Here is a 19,289-nt window from a genome sequence, read left to right as displayed (position 1 = left end):
CTGACACAGCGTGCCCGGGAGAGACGGGAGGAGGGGAGCTGCGGAGGACGGGCACGTGGAGGGCCCAGTGGGGGGTGACGGCTGCTCACTGGGAAGGGGCTTTCTTCGGGGGTGAGGACAGTCGGACAATATCATGCATAAATATCACAGCATTACGCCCTTTAAAAGTTGGGGTTAAGCTACGAGGATTTCACCACACTGAAAAACACAGAGGGGGCTGGCTCAGCCAGCGGCGCAGGGCACTCTTGATCTGGGGGTTGTGGGTTTAAGCCCCACATTGGGTGTAGAGATTACTTAAAAATTTAAAAATCTTTAAAAACAAAAACAAAAACAGAGAGAGAGACTGCTGGACGTCCCCCCTCGCCAGGGAGGTCCGCTTGCCTCACTGCTCTCAGTCTGGCCTCCCAGACCCACCACAATCCAGCCAGCCACATTTTGGGACCCTTTCACTCCAGCCCTGCCCTGCCTCCAACTCCTGGAAGCACGCACCCACTTCGGGATCCATTCCCAGGCCCCTGCACTCCAACTCCCTCAGGGCCCAGGGCTCAACCACTTCCTCATCTGCGGTCTTCAAACGGGGGGACCCCGGCACGCGGCTTCCCCGGGCCGTCTCCTCGCAGCGGGGGAAGCGAGCGTTTCCTGGGCACGCAGGTGTGCAGCAACCAGCAGGGGAACTCACAGCAGCACAACAAGGAAGGACGGGGAGCCCCACGGCTGGAGGGGCCAGCACGGCTCATCCACCGTCCCACAGCCTCCGAGGGGTGCTCTGGCTCCGGGCACCGTGAAGAGAAAATGTGGGACCCACAGGAGCAATGTCTCTGGCCACACGGAAGAGGCATCCCAGCCGTGGGGGGTCACTTGTCACACGCAGGCGGTCTAGGTTCCCCAGGAAGCCACAGGAGGCACGCTGCTCACAGAGGCTGCTCTAAGCCCCTGGCCCAGGGCCCACCAGGGGTGGGTTCCAGGACATGAATTCACGCTGGTTTTTTCATCCATGGTTAGAACTGAAGATGCTGCGCGTCACGTCTGTCCACACCCCTCCCGCTCTCTACGGCTACAAATACATTCTGGGCCCTGCCTCACCCCTGCTGACCATGCTCTGGCTCTGCTGAGCCTCCCCACAAAACCCCAGGGGCTCCACAGGCACGGAGGAGGGGGATGCCTGTCTGAGGCAGAGGGGCCTGTCACCTTGGGGACCCGGGGGCCACAAGCGCTTGTCTCTGTGCAGAGCCCAGGGGTCACCAGAGCCCCACGGAGAGGGACCGGCTCGTCTGCTCCTCCCTTTCAAACATCAGCAGCCCCCACCCCAGAAAGCCCCAGCGTAGACAGACCCTACCCCCTGCCCACCTTGGGGCCCCTCTCCCCGTGGGTAGCTGGTTCCTGGAGTCACAGCAGGAGACAGAGCTCGGGAAGGCACCACCTCAGCCGTGCCTGCCGGGAGCAAGCCGGCCCTCTAAGGGGGTCGGGGCCAACACTGCCCTTCTCTGGGGGGCCGGGACGGAGCCCAAGAGCAGGGAGGGAGGTGGTGGGCAGGGGAGGGAGGCTGGGGGTTGGGGTCACCGACCGGCCTGCCCCCATCTGGACAGGACGTCTGCGCAGGGCTCCATTCTCAGAAAGACTTTCCTCCGTTTTCCACAAAACGGACTTTGTGCAGTCAGCCGAGTCAGCGTTCTAGATGAAACCGGGTGACTATGAAGGGCGGGGGCGAAGCAAAGGCCCTGGGGTCCTCACACGACCCGTGCAGCGGGGTCTTGCCGCTCGCCGTGACTGGCTCCCACAGCACTACTTCCTGGCCGGGCGTCCAGGCTCTGCTGGTTACAGGAAGGGCCCCGGGCCAAAGCCGGGCTGGGCCCTGCACTCGGTGAGTTTCCTGGGAAGGTGGGGGATTGGCAACCCCCGGAGCAGCCCAGGGTCCAGTAGTCGCCGCTGCCGCCATTTGACGGTGGGGGGGCTGGCCTGAGGGGACATGTGGGGGCCCAGTCCTCCTGCGGCAGGTAGGCGGGCGGCTGGCCTCCCTGGACCACAGGCCCGGCCAGCAGCGCAGCCTCCAGGAGGCCGGCCCCAGGGCCCTCCTGCTCCTCCTCCAGGACCACGGACTGCCAGGGGTCCACCGGGTCATAGGTCAGCCACGCGATGTCCTCATGGACGCCAGACTCCGAGGCTCCTCGTGGGGAACGGCCACTGTCCCCGCTCGGCAGGACGCCGGTTCTGTGGGCCCCTGTCCAGGTCTAGGACAGACAGCATGGCGGGAGGGGGTGAGAAGGGCTCAGGCAGCGGGCTCGGGACTCGCCCCGGAAGCAGCCTCCCCCTCCTCCCAGAAGTTCTCCCGGCGTCCTCACCCCGAGTCCAAGCGACGACTGTGTTTCGAGCGCTCCACCTTACCCGCCACGCGCCAGCCTGCCCGCGGCCCAGGAGCCGTCAGGACGCTCCGCGACCCCCCACCTCCCGGCTCACAGCAGCCTGGAACAGGGTACAGGCGGCGACGGGTGCCGGGGAAGGACAAGACCCCTGGTTCTGCTCCAGGCATCAGCTACAGAGGTTGGGCAGCCCCTGCTGGGCCCCGGCTCACTCACACACTCACACTCACTCACATGTGCACACTCACTGCACACTCTCACTCACACACGTACTCGCACACTCACTCACACTCTCACACACTCACACACACACACCAGGAGATGCCGCGGGGACAACACTTTTGGGCTGACGGCAGCAGACCTGGAACCCCTGTGCGGTCGCGGGAGGCCCCCACCTCCCAAAGGAAAGTATTTCCTCCTCGGTGGGACCAGGAACCGCACCAGGCGGACCACACACACGTGACCTTATGTGTCTGCCGATGCCGGGAGCCGAGTCACGGCAACACAGCCCCCGAGGGGTCTAATCACCGGGCGGTGACTCGGGTCTAGAGGAGGGCCGGGTGCGTGTGGCCGAGATGACGCGTTCCAGGACGGTCACCTCAGGGCTTTCGACTGTGACGGCCGCTGCCTGGGAGAAGGAGGCGGCCTCCACCGAGGGTAAAAGGCTCAGCTTTAAGCTCTGAGGTACACTTCTGGACAACAACCTCAAACCCTGGGCTCCCTTGTCAAATGTTCTTCCCGGCTCCCTTCTGAGAGACAGAAGTGGGAGGCGGAGGGAAGCCCAGCAGCAGCAGGGGCCGCGGGAAAGGACCCCAGGAAGCATCCCATCCCGTCCTCCGCCCGCAGTGGGGATCCGGAGACCACCCGAGGGAGCCACCAGGCCAGCGGGAAGGGGAAGCATCAGGTGTAAAGACCCTCCAGGTGGGGCTCACCAGGGCCCACAAAGGGGGAAAGAGGGAGTGCGGCGGTGCTACCCACGGGAACCCGGAGGGGCCAGGCCCTCCTCGGTGACCAGCACAGCCGTAGCCCCCGGACCCCTGAGGACCCCAAGGCTGGCGCGAGCAGCAGACCCTCCCCACAGACACCTTCGGAGAAGCCAGGAGGAGACGCGGCGGCCATAGCCTCCCCGTGACGTGACCACGTACATCACAGGGGCCGCTTCCCCAAAAGAAAAAGAAACCCGTGAGAGAGAATAAGGCTAATTGTCTGGATGCATCTGAGATGGCGTGTGTAAATTTAAATCCACTACATCTAACAAAAACAGCTCACAGCACCCACAAAGGCCCCATACCGGCCCCAACTCTCACCGGAAGCCCACATCCTTGGCAGGCCAGACGTGGGGGAGACCCCAGCTCCCCCCCCCAACCGCAGGCTGCGCGCACCTGGAAGTCCCCGTGGTGCACACTGTAGAGGGACTGGAAGAAGGCCGCCGGAGAGGGCACGTTCCAGGAGAGGCTCCTTTTCACCCTGAGGCCAGAACAGGACAGCTGGAGGCCTCTGCATGCCCAGCGAGGGGTCCTCGGAGGCCCGACTCCAGCAAGCACAGGACCCCATGGGAGCCTCGCACCCTTCCCGCCAGAGGCCGCCCCACCTCCTGCCTCTCATTGGGTCCAAGCCTGTTCTCGGGGCAAAACCCGACACCACCCCTATGGCCTGCCAGACCCATGACCCTGTAGAACTGACACCCACCGAGACACTCGTCCTTTACAGGGTGAGTCGTGACGCTGGGCTCAGGGCTACAGGGTGGCCCTTGGGTCCTCATCCCACAGAGGGAGCAGACAGGAGGCAGCTCCCTGCCCCACCTGACTCCTCCCTGAGCAATACAGAGCCACGGGCCGTCCCACAAGGATATGGCCCACAACTCCAACACAGCAGGTCCAAACCGGCCTCACCAGCTTCCCCGGGGAGGACATGGCCCCCCCAAGTCCCCACCTTGGGGATCACTGGTCCTCTGCCCCCTCCGTTTCCCTTCTTAGGCCTGCAATTGCCTTCCCTCAGCTCCCTCCGTCTCTCCCGCTGGCTCCAGCACACGGTCGTCCTCCTTATGCCACCCCGGCCTCCTGGTGGGTCCTCCCCATCCCCTCGGACCCCCCAAAATCTATCCTCACAATACAAACACTGTTTCACGTGCTTGAAGACCTCTCCTCTGCTCCAGGTCAAGTCTGGTGTCCACACCGCCCAGCACCCCCACCCGCCCCGTTCTCATCCTTTCTGCGGTGAGTCCGCAGCTGGTCAGTCTCCTCCGGGCCCCTCCCTCACCCTGACACGGGTGATGGTTTACTTCAGACAGGCCCTACATCTGTTGGGTTCTCTGTGGTGTGCACTGGAGTCCTGAGCACACCAGGGCCCCAAAACGATCTTTTCAGAGAAGGCGTTTAAAAGTCAGCAGACCACAGAGCACCCCCAGAGGCTCTTGGGTGACGCGGTCCCAGTGAACTTGGGTCCCCCTGAGCGTCTTTGGGGCCCTACAACCCCCAACACACTTGACAAGTGGGGAAATCTCCAGAGGCCCAGGGCAGAGGCTTAGCCCGTCCAGGATCAGATGGTCCAGGGCAGATGGTGGGAGGGAGGGCAGCTCTGGCCCAAGACGCCCCCCACACAGCCACACACACGCACGCACGCACGCACACCTTGCCTACTGACCTGGGTGAAAGCTTGAACACGAGGTAGGTCAGGCTGGTCAGCAGCAGAAAGACGGGCACAGCAACGAGGGTGCTGCTGCTGGGCTGCCCCCAAGAGGAGGACAGGGGGCCTGTGGGCAGGAAGGGCCCAGGGCTGTGAGCCTCCTTGGCACCAGGGTGTTCCTCCAAACCCACGTGGCAAAGCACCGGTAGGAGTGCCTGGGGCCACCGTGGGAATTTCCTCCCGGGCCCAGGGGCTGTGTCATGGCTGCTCCCGAATCAGCCACGGCAGGGCCCCACCTCCTCCATCTGCAAGGTCATCAGGGTCAGGCACCCTCCCCAGCAGGTCACAAGGGTCAGCCCAGCCAGACCACGTCCCGCTCCGGAGACGGAAGCAGAGGTCCGGCGTGCCTCCCGGGGCCACAGTCTCTCCCCGTGACACAGTAACTACAGGTTCCAAGAAGCCTGATGCTGGGCAGCTGTGTTTTCCCTCCTTCAAAATCCCAGACCTCCAGGGGAAGGTGGCCAGCCGGGGCAGGACCGCCTCCGGGCGGGGCTCTAGGAAGGTGAGAGGCCTGGACGGGTATAAGGCCCTCCGGGAGGGAGAGCCGCACCTCGGGCAGGGCTCTGGGGTGAGGGGAAGCGCGCAGACCGACTCCACTCGCTCCACTGGCCCTCGTAGCGCAGCTCCTCCTCCACGTCCATCTCCGGGGTGGCCATGCGGACCCGCAGCCGGGCCTCATAGCGGGACCCGGGGTCCAGCTCCACAGCATCCAGCGAGAGCCGGGTCACCCCGACGATGCGGTCCCTGAGCCGGGCCTGCTGCGGGGCAGAGGACCGTCAGCAGGCGTCAAGGGGGGACAGGGCCCGTGGCCCAAGACCACGCCCGCACACGGCCACACGGCCACGCCCGCACACGCGGGCACTTACACTCAGCCAACCCCACGCACACACGCGGCTGCGTACCCTGCGCACGCTCACACACACACGTGTGCACAGCCACGCTCCGGGCTCTGAGCACGCCCCCTCCCCCTCGTCCACTCGGACATCTTCCTGTGGGGGAGGGGCGGCCCCCACTGCGGCTCCCAGGAGAGAGAAGGCTCCGGCCCAGCGCTACCTCCCAGGCTTCTTCCTGCTTCTTGAAGGCCAGCTCGTAGCTGAGGATGGCGGTCAGGGGCTCCAGAGCAGGGCTGACCCTCCAAGTCAGGACACAATAGTGAGAGGTGACGTTGCTCTGTAAGTCAGAGGGAGGGTCCAACTTCACTGAAACAGAGTAGGGCTGCGTGAGGGTGTGTCTGCCGGCATGCCCAGGGCCGACGGTCTGACACAGGCTGGGGGTCAGGGGGCGGGGGCATGGTCACGGCCCTCCCAGACCAGGGGGCCTCCCTGGGAGGCAGGTCTCTGTCTCTTCACTGGTGACGTCTCCCAGGGAGGCCCTAGGCGGGACAAGATGACGGTGAGCAACTCCAGGCCCTGCAGCCAGACAACGTTGAGTCCCGGGTCTGGCCGGCCGCTTCCGTCCTACGTGTCTTACTGCGTCCCTTCCTGCTGAGGCTCAGGTGCATTTCAGGTGACTCGAGTTGTGCCCTGGCCCCAGCCTGAAGCCCGGTGTCTTCACCCTCCCCCAAACCCTACGTCTCCAGGGACCCGGGGGCCCTCCCCTCCCGTCTCTGAGCCCCGGGTGTTCCACGGGGCCACGGAGGTTAGGGGCCATGCGACCCTGCCCCCAGGCCGGCCAAAGCCAGGACACTCCCCGTCAAGGCGCCCAGACCCGGCCTCACCATGTCTCCGAGGCAGGTACTGCGGGTCCACCAGGCTGACCTGCTCCTGCCCAGAGACGCCGCGGTGCAGCGTGATGGTGAAGTTGTCGGAAGGCACGAGCACCTCCTCGGGGGGCAGCACCAGGGTGCACTCCCCGGCCCGGAAGACACATCTGTGCCGGCCACCCGGTGCGTGGTTGCTGGAAAGGGTGTGTGTTGGCACCAAGGGCCGCCGCGCCAGCCCGGCCCTCGTGCTGCGACCGTGGGGACCCCGCCCTCAGGGCCCTGAGGCCTCACCTGGTGAAGAGCAGCCAGGCATGGGGGCCCCAGCCCGGCTCCGGGGCCGACCAGCGGCAGTGGATCCTCAGGATGTTGTTGTTCAGACAGGTGACAGACCCGGCCCCGAGCCCTGGGGACAGGCACGGTTTGCAGCCCACAGCGTGCTTCAGGGCAGGGTCAGGACCTGCAGTGGACACTCTGACAGGGCCGACCCCAAGAGTGGTCCCAGGAGGAGGCATCAAGGGCAGGGCTGGGAGGTGAAGGGCTCTGACCCACGGGGCGTGGGTGGGACCTCCAGGCTGGTCCCAGGAGGTCACGCCCCAGCACGTCCAGCCAAACCCTTCCCTGTGGAGTGAGACGGACAACTGCCCTGCCCCCAAGCTCTCTGCCAAACCCCAGAGAGACACGAGTGCCCCGTGCTCACCTCCTTCCCCTTGGACGGAGACGGCCGCGCCGACCCAGGCGCCCATGCAGGCGCAAATCAGCAGCCAGGCGCTCAGCTCTCGCGTCAGGGCCTTCCGTCCTGCAAGGGACTGGGCTGAGAGCACCCCCGTGGGACTGTCCCCAGGAGGTCTCCCCAGGAGGGCCGCTCCCTGTGGGGCATGCTCCCTGTGGAGAGCTCCAAGTGAGTCACCGCCTGTCCCCTCACCACGTCCCACCACTGGGCACCAGAGGCTAAGCTGTTCTCCTAAGAAACGGAAGCTCAGGAAGATCCGAATGGCTGCGGTGCACAGCACGGTGCCCGCAGACCCAGGTCTCCCGCTGGGCTCCGGACTCCCAACCAGCGAGTGTCTGAGTCTGCCTAGAAGCCTCCTCTCTGGAACGGACGTCCTCAGCCAGCACGGTCCCAGGTCCCGTCACGCAAGGGAGATCGGGTCACGGCAACCTTGTGCCAACCGTGCAGCACACATCACATGCTTGCGTTCCCACGGCAGCCCCGTGAGGTAGAGAGATCGTCCCGGCCTACTGACAAGCCAGCCGAGTCCCAAGGAGGGGCAATGCCTTGCCCAGGGTCATGCAGCGGACATCCACACACCCTCTCTCCCCGCTGCATCCTTAAATAAAGACCCGCTGGGGACTCGTAGGAGGATGGCAGTGAGTGAGGTGTCTGTGCAACAGAGGGCCCTCCCTGAGCCGGGACGGCCGCACCCCTGTCTGGAGCTACCCGCCCTGGGAAGGGGAGCAGGGCCCCGGGGGGACCAGACGTTCACGGGAGACAAAGGCGCTGGGTGTTAGGAAGTGCCTGGGTGTGGGGAGGCCGTTGACATCCGATCACCCCATTCGCAGCTCCAGATGGTGCACTGATAGTTCCGAAGCAGGAAGCAGGGTGAGCCTGGTTATGCAAGCCTGATGGGTGATAAGGGGGCCAAAAAGCAGCACCGTGCTCACAGACCACAGCACGCAAGCCCCTGGGGAGCCCGCACGCACCCAGGCAGCACACACCCCTCCAACACACCAGCAGCCTCTTCGTGTACCCACAGGACAGACCCCAATAAGATCCCTGCTCAGGAAGACTACACGCCATCCCCCGGCACCCCCAGCCACAGCACGGGAGGCAAGTTCTGCCCAACACCTCGCGTCCCCTCCAGTGCGTGACGGGCTGGAGATGAGGGAGCAGCCTGAGCAGAGCCCACGGCAGGGTGTGGGATGACAGAATCATAGTGAGCCCCAAGGTCTGGGGACCTGAGGGACGGCAGCTACTTCCCAGCCGGGAGCTGAGCCAGGCCCTGGTGGAAGGACTCCTCCGTGCACGCAGAACTGGGCCACTCCTGCCCCAGACCGACCTAGGAGCGGATGGTTCCAGAGCACGGTGTCGGGTGGCTCCAAGCTCAGCTGGCCCCAGGGCAGGGACAAGACCGAGCTACCAGGGCCAGGACCCCCTCTAGGGGAGCAACAGAGACGGACACGGGGCCGTTTCTCCTCGAACTCTCCACACAGGATGTGTCTGGGTCTACGACGTGAGCTGGATGGGGCTGCCCCTCCCCGAGCTGTGGTCGTCAAGGACGGGGTCAGCAGCAACGTGCCCAACACCGGCACCTGGTACCTCTGTTCCCAGCACAGGTCCGACCTGTAGTCACACCAGCCTGGGAGCACCCACCTCGCCCTGGGCACCGCTGGCCTGTCCCTCCTCTGGCCACCCGCATCCTCGACAACAGGCACTAGGCCAGGCGGTGCGGAAACCCCCATCCACACACTCCCTGGTCGGGAAACAGGCACTGGGAGGACAGCAGGGGGACCTCATCACCACTCAGACAACGCGACACCACCTCGCAGGACGGCTGGCAGGGCTGGGGGTGAGCCAGGGTCTCCCCCTCGGGACAATCCTGCTGGGGAGTACGACTGACGCCACCACCCAGCACTACCGCCCCAGGTCTGTGGACACGCCTTCAGCCCCGGAGCACTCTGGTCCCTTCTCAGAACCCATCTCCTCCATGACCTCGGGGTCAAGATCTGGCCATGAGGTCCGACCACTAGGGCCTCACAGCTTTCCTGGCCCACCATGAAGCCATGGGCTGCCTTGCAGCTGGGCCCTGCACCAGAACCCACAGACAGGGCCAGACCTGGGGCAGGTCTCTGGAGAGACACAGCCCCTCCCCGCCGTGGGCCTCAGCCCCCAAGGACCCACTGAGGCCAGGGAGGCCCCGCCAGAGCAAGGTGCCTTTGTAGCACACCCTCCAAGCGAGCTTCACGCCAACTCCTGCGTCCACTTACTATCCCCTCCGACACAGACGCTGTGTTTTTAACAGATGGAGAGCAGTCCAGCTCCCTCCAGAAGAAGGAGGCTTCAATTTCAATGGACACTTACCGAGCATTTTCTTCTCTCTGCTGGGGAAGGCGGAGAAACTCAGCCCCTGGCTCCCAAGAACCAGATACAGGAGGACATGGGGACTGTGATAAACAGTGAGCTGGAGATGGAGGCAGGAGTCCCCCCAGCGCCTCTAGGCCACACGAGCGCACAGGGGCCGGTCTAGCACAGGTGGAAACTGCCAGTGCCGTTGGCGGAAAGGGCCTGAACACCGAGCTTCCTACAGGGATGCTGACGGCGGGCCGCAGGCCGGAGGCGCAGAGGCAGGAAGGCCAGCCAGGGTGGGCGCGGACGAGGTGCAGGGAAGGCTGGGGAGAGGGAGAGCCGGCCCAAGCAGCTTCCCCATGCTGTCTGAGAGGGGTGGGCAGGAGGGGGCTGCATCTGGAAAGGGCACGTCTGGGAGCCCTGGAAACACCAGTCTGCAGCCGTGGAGACCCACAAGCTGGCCCCAGACGTGCCTCGGGGGGACAAAGACACATCCTTCATGAAGCCCTGCTGAGCCCCTCAGTGTCTCTCTGGCCACACCAGACACCCCCAAGCCAGGCCAGTCAGCTCGGGAAAGGAGCAGGGGAGCAGGTAGGGCTGTGGGAAAGGTCTAGAATAAGGATGCTGACACGGCTGCAGGGGCCTGGGGACAAAAGGGGGTTCAATGTTGGACCTGTTCTTCCCGCACCTGTTAATGGCCCTCCTCTGCCCAGAACCCCCCCACAGCCCCCAGTGGCGAGGTCAGCCAAGCCCACGGCTCTGCTGCCTCCTCACAGCAGGCTCTTCTAGGGCGAGACCTGTGTGACTGGCGTGAGGTCCCCTGCGCCTGGCCCCGACAGGAAGAGAAACGCATCCTGAACCCCCTGCAGAGGCTGACCTTGTCTCTAGACGGTGGGAGTGCCTGGGCCCCTGGGAAGAGGGCACTGGGACAGGACCGGAGCAGGAACCCTCACCTCCCCTTCCTCCGCCTGGCCGAGCTGACCTTCCTTCTAGGACCACACTCTGACCTGCTGCCTGCTCACAGCTCCAACGGGGGGATCCCCAGACTCTGGCTCCTCTTATGCCCAAAGGCCCCCCACTGTCGTGGGGGCTTGAAGGGGTTTTGCCGGCCCCAGGACCTGGACCTCATCTCCAGTCCGGGCCACCACAGCTCAGACCATCTGGCCCCAGAACAGCTGCCTTGACGGCCAGACTCACCTTCCCAGATGCACCCGCCGGGTCCCATGGCAAGTCGGAGGGGCCCCCAACCCTCCAGACCTGGAGGTGACCGTTCCTGTGCTTGCAGCAAAGCCTCTCAGCCTGATTCAGGATACGAGTGCAGTGAGCAGTGACGTGAGCCTCCCACGGCGGGCTCACACAGGCCGCCCACATCTGAAACCACGACGCAGAGCAGAGCGGCTGTCCCAAGTGGGGCTGAGAGACAACCACCACCGCTAACCCCAAGCCCAGGGACCGGGACATGGGGTGACCCTTCATTCCCCGTGACACGGAAGGTAGCTAAACACGGGCTGTGGGGACCCGTCCAGCGAGGGGCAATGTCCACTGGAACCCTTCCAAGAAACACCCCTGGAGAGGCTGTTAAACAGGAAAGTGATGCACTCCCACGTCAAGGAGAGCAAACGAGACAGAAGAAAATGAAAAATGAGTCCCCGCTCTCTCACCCCAGAGGACGCCTCTGTGAGAAGTTAGGCACAAGTCCTTCCACACGCGGGGGAAGCCCAAACAGGTGTACGTCTTTCCTGGCCTCAGGCTGCGCCGAGCTGGGCGCACTCCTGGCTCCTGTATTTTCGACCCTCTTCTAGGTTGGCACAGGAAAGCCCAGTTCGTGCCTTTAACGGTAGCACATGCCACGGTTCAATAATCCCGCCGGGAGACATCGGGATTGCTGCCGTGTGTGCTATCTTTATTTTCTGAGGAAGGATGTGCAACATTACGTTAATTTCCATAGTCGCAATTTTAAACAAAGGTAGTGAGCGATTCTGGGCAGGGACCCTTAATCCCCAGAGTGAGCACCTCTGTGCAACTGATTCTACCGGTGGAAATGCAGGGTCTGAAGCTCAGCATTTTAACGGGGCGCCCGGGTGGCTCAGTGGTGAAGTGTCTGCCTTCAGCTCAGGTCGTGATCTCAGGGTCCGGGGATCGAGCCCCGCTTCGGGCTCCCTGCTCAGCGGGGAACCTGCTTCCCCTCTCTCTGCCCCTTCTTACACGCCCCCTCCCTCTCTGACAAATAAAATCTAAATTTATTTTAAAAATAAAAACTAAAAAAAATACGGTTCAGCATTTTAAAATACTGGTCCTACCCCGTGGCCCTCCAAACACGGACCAACGTCTACTCCCACCGGAGTCGGGGAGTGCCTGTCCCCAACAGGATACAGAATCAGTCTTTGTAATCTTTGCCTATCTCCTAAGCAAACACATTGCAACGTCGCTTTCATTTATACTTCGCTGATTATTACTGAAGATATGCTTCTTTTCACTGACTTCTTGGCTGTGTGTTCTTCGGGGTACCAAATAAGGGCACATTTCAGTGTGCACGTGTGTCTCTGCATCAAAACATCTCGGGTTAGGTCTGGAGGACCCGGAGCTGCAGCTCTGAGCTCTGAGAACAACCAGGACCCACAGAGAGATGAAACCAGAAGTCTAAGCCCGTGAACACCTGAGGACTGGACACAAACGTAAATCACACATCTGGTTTTTTTGAGATGGGGGGGGCAGAAGGAGAGGGAGAAGGCTCACACCCGGTGCGGACCCCACATGGAGCTCAGTCACGCGATCCTGAGGTCGTGACCTGAGCCGAGATCAAGAGTCAGACTGAGCCGCCCAGGCGACCCCCACGCAGCTGTCTAATATTTAAGTTTCAGTCAGCGAGACGCCCACCTTACCTGTTAGAAGCACGTACCTTTACGATGACTGCAGCTTCTCTAGGACCCGTCTAAAGAGAGGTTCCTTCCCTCTGACAGGGTCCCTCCCACCTTGCTAAAACTAGAATTTACCACCTCAAGTCCATCAGACCACAGCACCCACAGCACCCACACCACAGCCATGACCCCTCCAGGGGAAACCACACAGGCGGGAAAGGGAGGAAACCCTGGAGGGGAGAAGAGCACCAAATTCTAGATCGAAACTCTGCCCCCAACACAAACAACAAAATCTCTGGCTCCCCGCGAACTCCACGCGTACGAGTAACTCCGGGCAGCAAGCGAAGGGTTAAAGACAGCTACATCAGACACCGAGTTTACAGCCGCTGTAGGGAGCAGTAAGAAACCACCTCTCCGGGGAAAACCGACAGAATCCAGTACCCGTGGTCTACATCGTTCACAGTTTCCGAGATGAACCCAAGAGTATCGGACTTAGGAAGACACAGAACCAGGTGACCCACGTCGATGGACAGGGACTCCCAGGACCAACCTGTTGGAACGAGCGCAGGTTTATGCTCCAAGATGTGAAGGAAAATATGGTCCCAAGGAAGAAACAGGAAATATGTGAGGAGAGATACACACTACAGAAAAGAACCAAAAGGAGAACACGTAAGAGAAAAACACAGTATCGTAACAATGCAGAAAACAGGAAAAAGACGTAGGAGAGGACATCCGTGAAAGTCAGTGCAGAGCCCTTCCCGGAGGATGGGAGCCAGGGAGAGGCCCAGAAGATCACTAGGACTGTCGGTCCTGAGCATGAAGCAGTCATACAAACATACGCACGTGTTTTCTTCCCTTAACCTCCTCCCAGCGCACACCCATCGCGACAAAACCAGAAAGCGGACCCTGACTTGGCAGGCAAAGGAAAGCTCACTGCACAAGGGCACCCCAGCAGGTCAACGTTATCGGAGCCGACCCGGTCACCGGCATGATTCTCAACGTGGCACAGAACCCCTCCAGCAAAATTCAATACGAGAACGAAGCAACCAAATTAAATTTCCGAGTGGCTCGTGCGTTACCCAAGCCAGGAAAGCCGTGTGGATGGTGACTGGTGTGTATTCGCAGCAGCTGAAGTGCGTCCCGAGAGAGTAGATGGAAAACCCCTGGCCCTGCAGAGGACGGTTCTGACACCTAAGCGCACTGGGAGCAGCAGGAAGGCAACCGACGTCGTCCGAAGTGATTTCCCTCGAGCCCCGGCCACTCCGCCGACGTGACTGCTACCACCCGAGGGTGTCTCCGGAGAGTCAGTGCCCCGCACGGAGCCGGGCCCACAGAGAACCACCCGCCACCGGAGGCAAGACTATCCTCAAAACCGAGAAAACACTAACTGGGTAGAGCGCGGATTGGCGTCTGCTCCTACGTGCCGCAGCAAGCTCTCTGCGGAACCACCCGCCGCTCTCGCCAGTGCTGACTCCGACCTGCCGGCAACGCCTACATCCGACTTCGTGTGCTCCCTGCACTTAACCGGCACGGACAGACGCCTGTTTGCCGTCTGTCTGCACGACAAGAACGGCTAACTCTGAACCCCGTGAAGTGAACTGATACCCTTTCTTTCACCTGGAGACCCCCACACAAAACGCTGCACCCAAAGACTGCGGCCACATGTCGGGTTTTGTCTATAAAAAGGCTGTCGAAGTCTGTCTTTCCAGATTTCGACTCTTGACCCACAAAGTCGAAAATATTTACTATCCGGCCCTTGACGGAAGTTTGCAAACCCCTGCACTGGACGATCGTCATCGCCACCGTACACAGGGGAACGAAGGCAGAGGCTCGGCTCGCGGCTGTCTCATGGCGAAGCAGCAGACGTGCAGGCCTTTACCACCGACCGGACGGCGAACATCTGCAGAAGATCCGAGGAGACTGCGGGGGTGGGAACAAAGCGAAACCACAAAAACTGATGCAACAAACAGAAACTACCGAGGGCAACGCCCGTATCGTCACATTCCATCAGCATAACCGGAACGCGCTGTTTTGTGCGGGGAATGACCCGCTACAGACCACGGCCTCACGACCTGGGCTACGTGTCACGGCAAAAAGAAAGCCATCAGGTTGGGGCGCCGGGTGGCTCAGTCGGTGAAGCAGCCTCAGGCCATGACCTCCAGGTCGTGAGTTCAAGCCCTCCGCGGGGCTCCAGCGTGAAGCCTACCTGAAACGAAACGAAGCCAAAAGAACCCAGGGCCATGTCAGACTTCAGGATTAACCATTTCTGGAAAAGATACGAGCCTCAAAAACGTACACACCCGTATCAGGGGTACGAATTCACATCTCGCAACTTCCTAAACGAGACTTCACTGGGAAGAAATTTGGGAACGTCATGAAGTCCGAGGTCCTGAGCAAAAAACCAGCCCGGCTGCAAAATTCCATCCCGTCCCCCTCCAGGCTGGGACGTCCCTTTTCTTTTGCAGGAGAAAAGATGAAGGAAAAAAGCAGAAATGCCTTATATCTCACCAGTTTACTGCAATCCTAGGAAACCCAAAAAGAAATGATGACCTGAAATCCAGGTCATCAGCGATTCTCGACCAGGAGAGCCCGAAGGGTGGCAGGAGTTTGAGGTCGACGTCTCAAAGCACAGAAAACCCTGAACGCGGTCTCTTACGGCAGCAGCACGAGTGCGAGGACCAGGCGCCGGGCTCAGAGCACAACACCACAGACCACGATAAGGAAATGGCAGAGGCTGGACACGTCGAGAAGGCCAAGCCGGGGAAAACGGAGACGCTGGAGAAGAGCCGCCCGGGCAAAGGCCCCCCGGCGGGAGAAGCAGAGTGACCGTCCTAAGCACCCAGGGGACTCCCTGCCTTTGTCACCTGTGAGACCTCCGCCCGGCCATGCCGTGGAGCAAGAACCACCTGCCGGTGGGCACGAGTGACAGGCCGCAGTGTGGACCGGGCACCCAGGGCGACGCGACCGGCCTACGGGTCTCTGAGGACCCCCAGGCAGACTGCCCACCCCTCCAGTGTGCCCTGGGCTACTACAGCAAATTAGGTTATGATTAATGACAATAAAACACACTTCTTGGCAAAAAAAACGAAACACTGAAAAGGCAGCATTAGGCTTTCCATTTTAATTAAACGTTCACATCAGATGGTGATAAAGTAAGTTAACAGTTAAATACTCAGGGACATCGATGTACCATCAACAGAATTTTACTTCGCGACTGTGCCGACAGGGCACACGTCTGAGAAGGGTGATGGCGAGAGGACGTCTGTCGGCTCCGACACGTGCACGCCAGAAGAGCACGCTTCCCTGCGGACACCCGGCTCTGCACACGCGACCCCCGGGCACGGTGAGCTCATCTGCAGACCGACCGCCAGGCGGGCCACATCTGCGGGACCCCCCGCCAGCTCCCCTCGAAGGGTCAGCTTCCCGCCACCCCCACAAAGATGCCTCCAGACAAAGTCCGCACTCCTGGAGGGAAGTGCACCCTGGGGAGCGAGGTCCGCGACAGTGGCGCGGCCGGGCCCTAGTCCCTCCAGCGATGTCCACACTGAGCACTGCAGCACTTGTAGAAGGTGGTCATGGGCTCGTCGGCCGAGCGCGTCTGCAGCTGCATGAAATAGGCTCGAGGATGCTCACATTTAGGACATGGCTCTGGAAACGGGAAGAACGAGTGAGCCACATCATCCAAAACAAAAACAGAAACAAACTGCCCATGGCCAGACATACCTGCTAGAAGAACGTGTCACGGAAAGGCAGCAAGACCCTGCCCCTGCCCGGCCACCTGGCATCCCTTGCCTGGGCACCCTTGTGCCATGACTTCAGGCGACCGCTAGTGGCACCGGTCCCACTATGCTCCCGCAGTGAGGGAACGGAGACCTGCGACCGGGAAGACACGCCAGCTCCCTCCGCGCCCCCTTCTCCTCCTCCCATCTGCTGAAGACGGGCTGCGAACGCCACAAGGAAGGGGACGGTGGCTACCTGTGCATCACGGGTCCACTCCTGCGAGGCTTCCAACAGCCTTTCCATCGCGTGGGCCCTCGCACCTCCCAGAGGAGCCCCCGCCGGCGGTGAACCCACACACCCTCCAGGGCAGGGACCCCTCCTGGCAGCAGCCCTCGGGCTGTTCTCGGGGTGATCTCACCCTCCGCCCCTCCGCCCCGCACCTCTGCCAAGTGCCTCGAGGCAAAGGGACTTCACCCTGAGAAAATGACCTGACTCCATCACACTCTCAAACACCATTTCAAACATTAGGTACGTGAGTCTTTTTTTTTTTTTAAGCATATTCTGCCGATGCCAATTTTACCACATCAGATGTGGACGCTCTTCTACAGGGAAAAGGTGACAGGGAACAGGAGCTGCTCTTGGTCCACCCAGTCCACGACTGTCTGGGCTCCCCCCTTTCCCTCGCTGGTCATGTCTCCCCCTCCACACACAAACAAGACTCGGGATAAACAGCTGAATGCTCTCTGGCATTAACGTGTAAAAATCCACACCAGAACAAGGGACCCCATGTGTTTCCTCGGGCTCTGACTTCCCTTACTCCTGTCACTGCCACTCCCACCACAGCCAGCCCTCTGAGCGCAGGGGGTGCCACCGCTGTCTCCCACACCCAGCGCACACAGAACAGCCCCAGGAAGGGCCGGGGAGGCCACCGAGGTCCTAAAACGTGGGGAGGTCACTTTGAGATCCCGGCCCAGGCCCGTCCAACTCTGGGTGGGGTTGGGCCAATACTGTCGGTCTAACAAGTGCTCAGGAAACTTTCTCGTTAGACGCTCCCCTGTCCTCGGCGTCCCTGACACAGACCCAGGATGGCAGCCCCGTGCCTCACCACTCTCGACTCACCTGCGGTGGAGTCCACGTTCTCCCAGGCCGCTGCCCCACCGAGCACGTCGTCCACCTCTTTTAGCTTCGGGTACTTCCGATTTGTCACCTAACGAAAAGTGGGTCCTCAGGCTCCACGCAATGGAGGAGGACAGACCTGGGCCCCCAAACCATTCCCGTCCTCAAGGGTCTCCCAGACCTGCTTCCTTCAACAGAGACTGGAGGGACACTAAAGCGGTCCCACGTTTCTCCTCTCACAGCACAGAACTCAGCGCTGGCATTTAAAGAATCCAGGTCCGGTGCCGCCCCAAAGAGGATAGTTCAGCAGTGTGGAGCTATTCTTAGAAAAAGTATGGGGGGGATGCCTGGGGGCTCAGTAAGTGTGGGCTCAGGTCAGGATCCTAGGGTCCTGGGATGCGGGCACTAGGCTCCCTGCTGGGCAAGGAGCCTGCTTCTCCCTCCCTCTGCCCCTCCTCCCCACATCCATACTCGCCCTCTCTCTCTCTCTCTGCCTCAAATAAATAAAACCTTTTTAAAACAGGAACAAAGAAAGAAAATGCATTGTAAGCCCTAAGGAGTGACCGTGGAAGCAGCTGGAACAGCAGCAGCGGTCCTGTTCTCAGGCTACTACTGACTGGCAGGGCCCGCTAGAACAGGATCCCGTGATCCCCAGGGGCAGGGCACAGGTTAGGAGCGAGGAAAGACTGTACCCCTCGGCCCCCTCCCTGCAACCTGGCGATGACTGGCAGGAACATCCCACTCCGCCCCTACCCGCGTCTGCCTCCCGGCGAGCCTGCGAGCCTGCGAGCCTGCGCTCAGGACGGTGCAGGCGGTGCAGGCCGGCTTTGCCGCGTTAAAGCACCTGCCACCCCTCCGCAGTCCTTCCCCTCGCTCTGAGGCACGCGTCCCTGCTTCTCCGATAAAGTAAGATGACAGCTCCGTGCGGAACCCAGCTGCGCTGCCCGCCCTCGCAGAGGGAGCCCTGCGTGGCCGCTCGGATCGGCGTCTGAGGACTTTGTTTCGGCGCAGTGACCACACGGGGGTGAGAGCATCGCTCCGAGCACTGGAGGACGCACCAGCGCGGCAAGGAAAGCCGGTAGGTGGGACCCTCCCCTCCTCTGCACTGCCCGCGGAGCGCAGCCCCAGGCCTTGCCCAGCAGACCACACCTGGCCTGCTCCCCGGGTTCGCCAAGTGCCCCCGGAACGTCAGGGCTCCCTGGGCGTCCGCTCCCCCCGCAGCCGGCGACCGCGGCAGCCCGGCGCAGCCCCGCGCACACGGGGACAAGTTTCCCACTCGCGCAACGCCGAAGCGCGCTCACGATGGAGACAGACGGGAAACGAGGCACGACACCGCGCGCGTCTTTCACGTCCCGCGCACGCGCTACTTCGAGGTTCGGCATCGACCCTAAGCGGCACCGAAACGGAGAAAAAGCCTCCGCCCTCCAACGCCTTAGGCCGCGGGACTCAGGAAGTAGGGGTCCCACAGGAACACAGGGAAGACGCTGAAACGCTTTAAACGGAGCAACCATTTGAAACAGGACCTCCGAGGGGCACGGCGCCCCCGGAAAAGCAGACCGAGCAGAAAGCACGTGCAAAGGCCCGGCCGCAGCTGCGTGCGCGACGGGGGCTCCTCGCAGGACGCCTCGTGTCGGGGACAGCGTGTGCATGAGGCCGGGCATGGGCGCGCGCCGTCGTGGGGCCGGGCTGGGGTACTGGGGTCCGCGCTGGGAAGGGGGGATGTTTCGGGGCGGGGCCGGGCGCGCGCGTGGGGGCCGCGAGCCCGGGGGAGAGGAAGGGGGAGGCAG

General features: G+C 61.9%; 2 protein-coding genes across 2 annotated transcripts in view; both read right to left on the bottom strand.

Annotated features, from left to right (window-relative positions):
- Positions 1 to 1,580: 1,580 nt before the first annotated feature.
- Positions 1,581 to 13,548, bottom strand: LOC111156295 (interleukin 9 receptor). The gene is made up of 10 exons (XM_022517075.1): positions 13,506 to 13,548; positions 13,108 to 13,216; positions 7,442 to 7,626; positions 7,036 to 7,147; positions 6,760 to 6,938; positions 6,096 to 6,241; positions 5,593 to 5,800; positions 5,001 to 5,109; positions 3,740 to 3,824; positions 1,581 to 2,228 (listed from the first exon to the last, which is right to left on the bottom strand). The coding sequence occupies exons 1-10, from the start codon at positions 13,546 to 13,548 to the stop codon at positions 1,728 to 1,730; spliced, it is 1,677 nt and encodes a 558-aa protein (XP_022372783.1). The 3' UTR covers positions 1,581 to 1,727.
- A 2,224-nt stretch (positions 13,549 to 15,772) lies between these two features.
- The window catches only part of LOC111156086 (RNA polymerase III subunit K), a 3,970-nt gene continuing 453 nt past the window's right edge, over positions 15,773 to 19,289 (bottom strand). The window contains exons 2-3 of the mRNA XM_022516685.1: positions 17,506 to 17,593; positions 15,773 to 16,314 (exon numbers count right to left, since the gene is read on the bottom strand). Coding sequence (XP_022372393.1) covers positions 16,187 to 16,314; positions 17,506 to 17,593 — 216 coding nt within the window. The 3' untranslated portion in view covers positions 15,773 to 16,186. The remainder of the gene's footprint in view (positions 16,315 to 17,505; positions 17,594 to 19,289) is intronic.

This window comes from Enhydra lutris, unplaced genomic scaffold (genome assembly GCF_002288905.1).
Source record: "Enhydra lutris kenyoni isolate GAN:26980312 unplaced genomic scaffold, ASM228890v2 scaffoldscaffold45, whole genome shotgun sequence".
Lineage (NCBI taxonomy): Eukaryota > Metazoa > Chordata > Mammalia > Carnivora > Mustelidae > Enhydra > Enhydra lutris.
The sequence above is the reverse complement of the archived record's forward strand: the minus strand, read 5'-3'. Positions and strand labels throughout refer to the sequence as shown.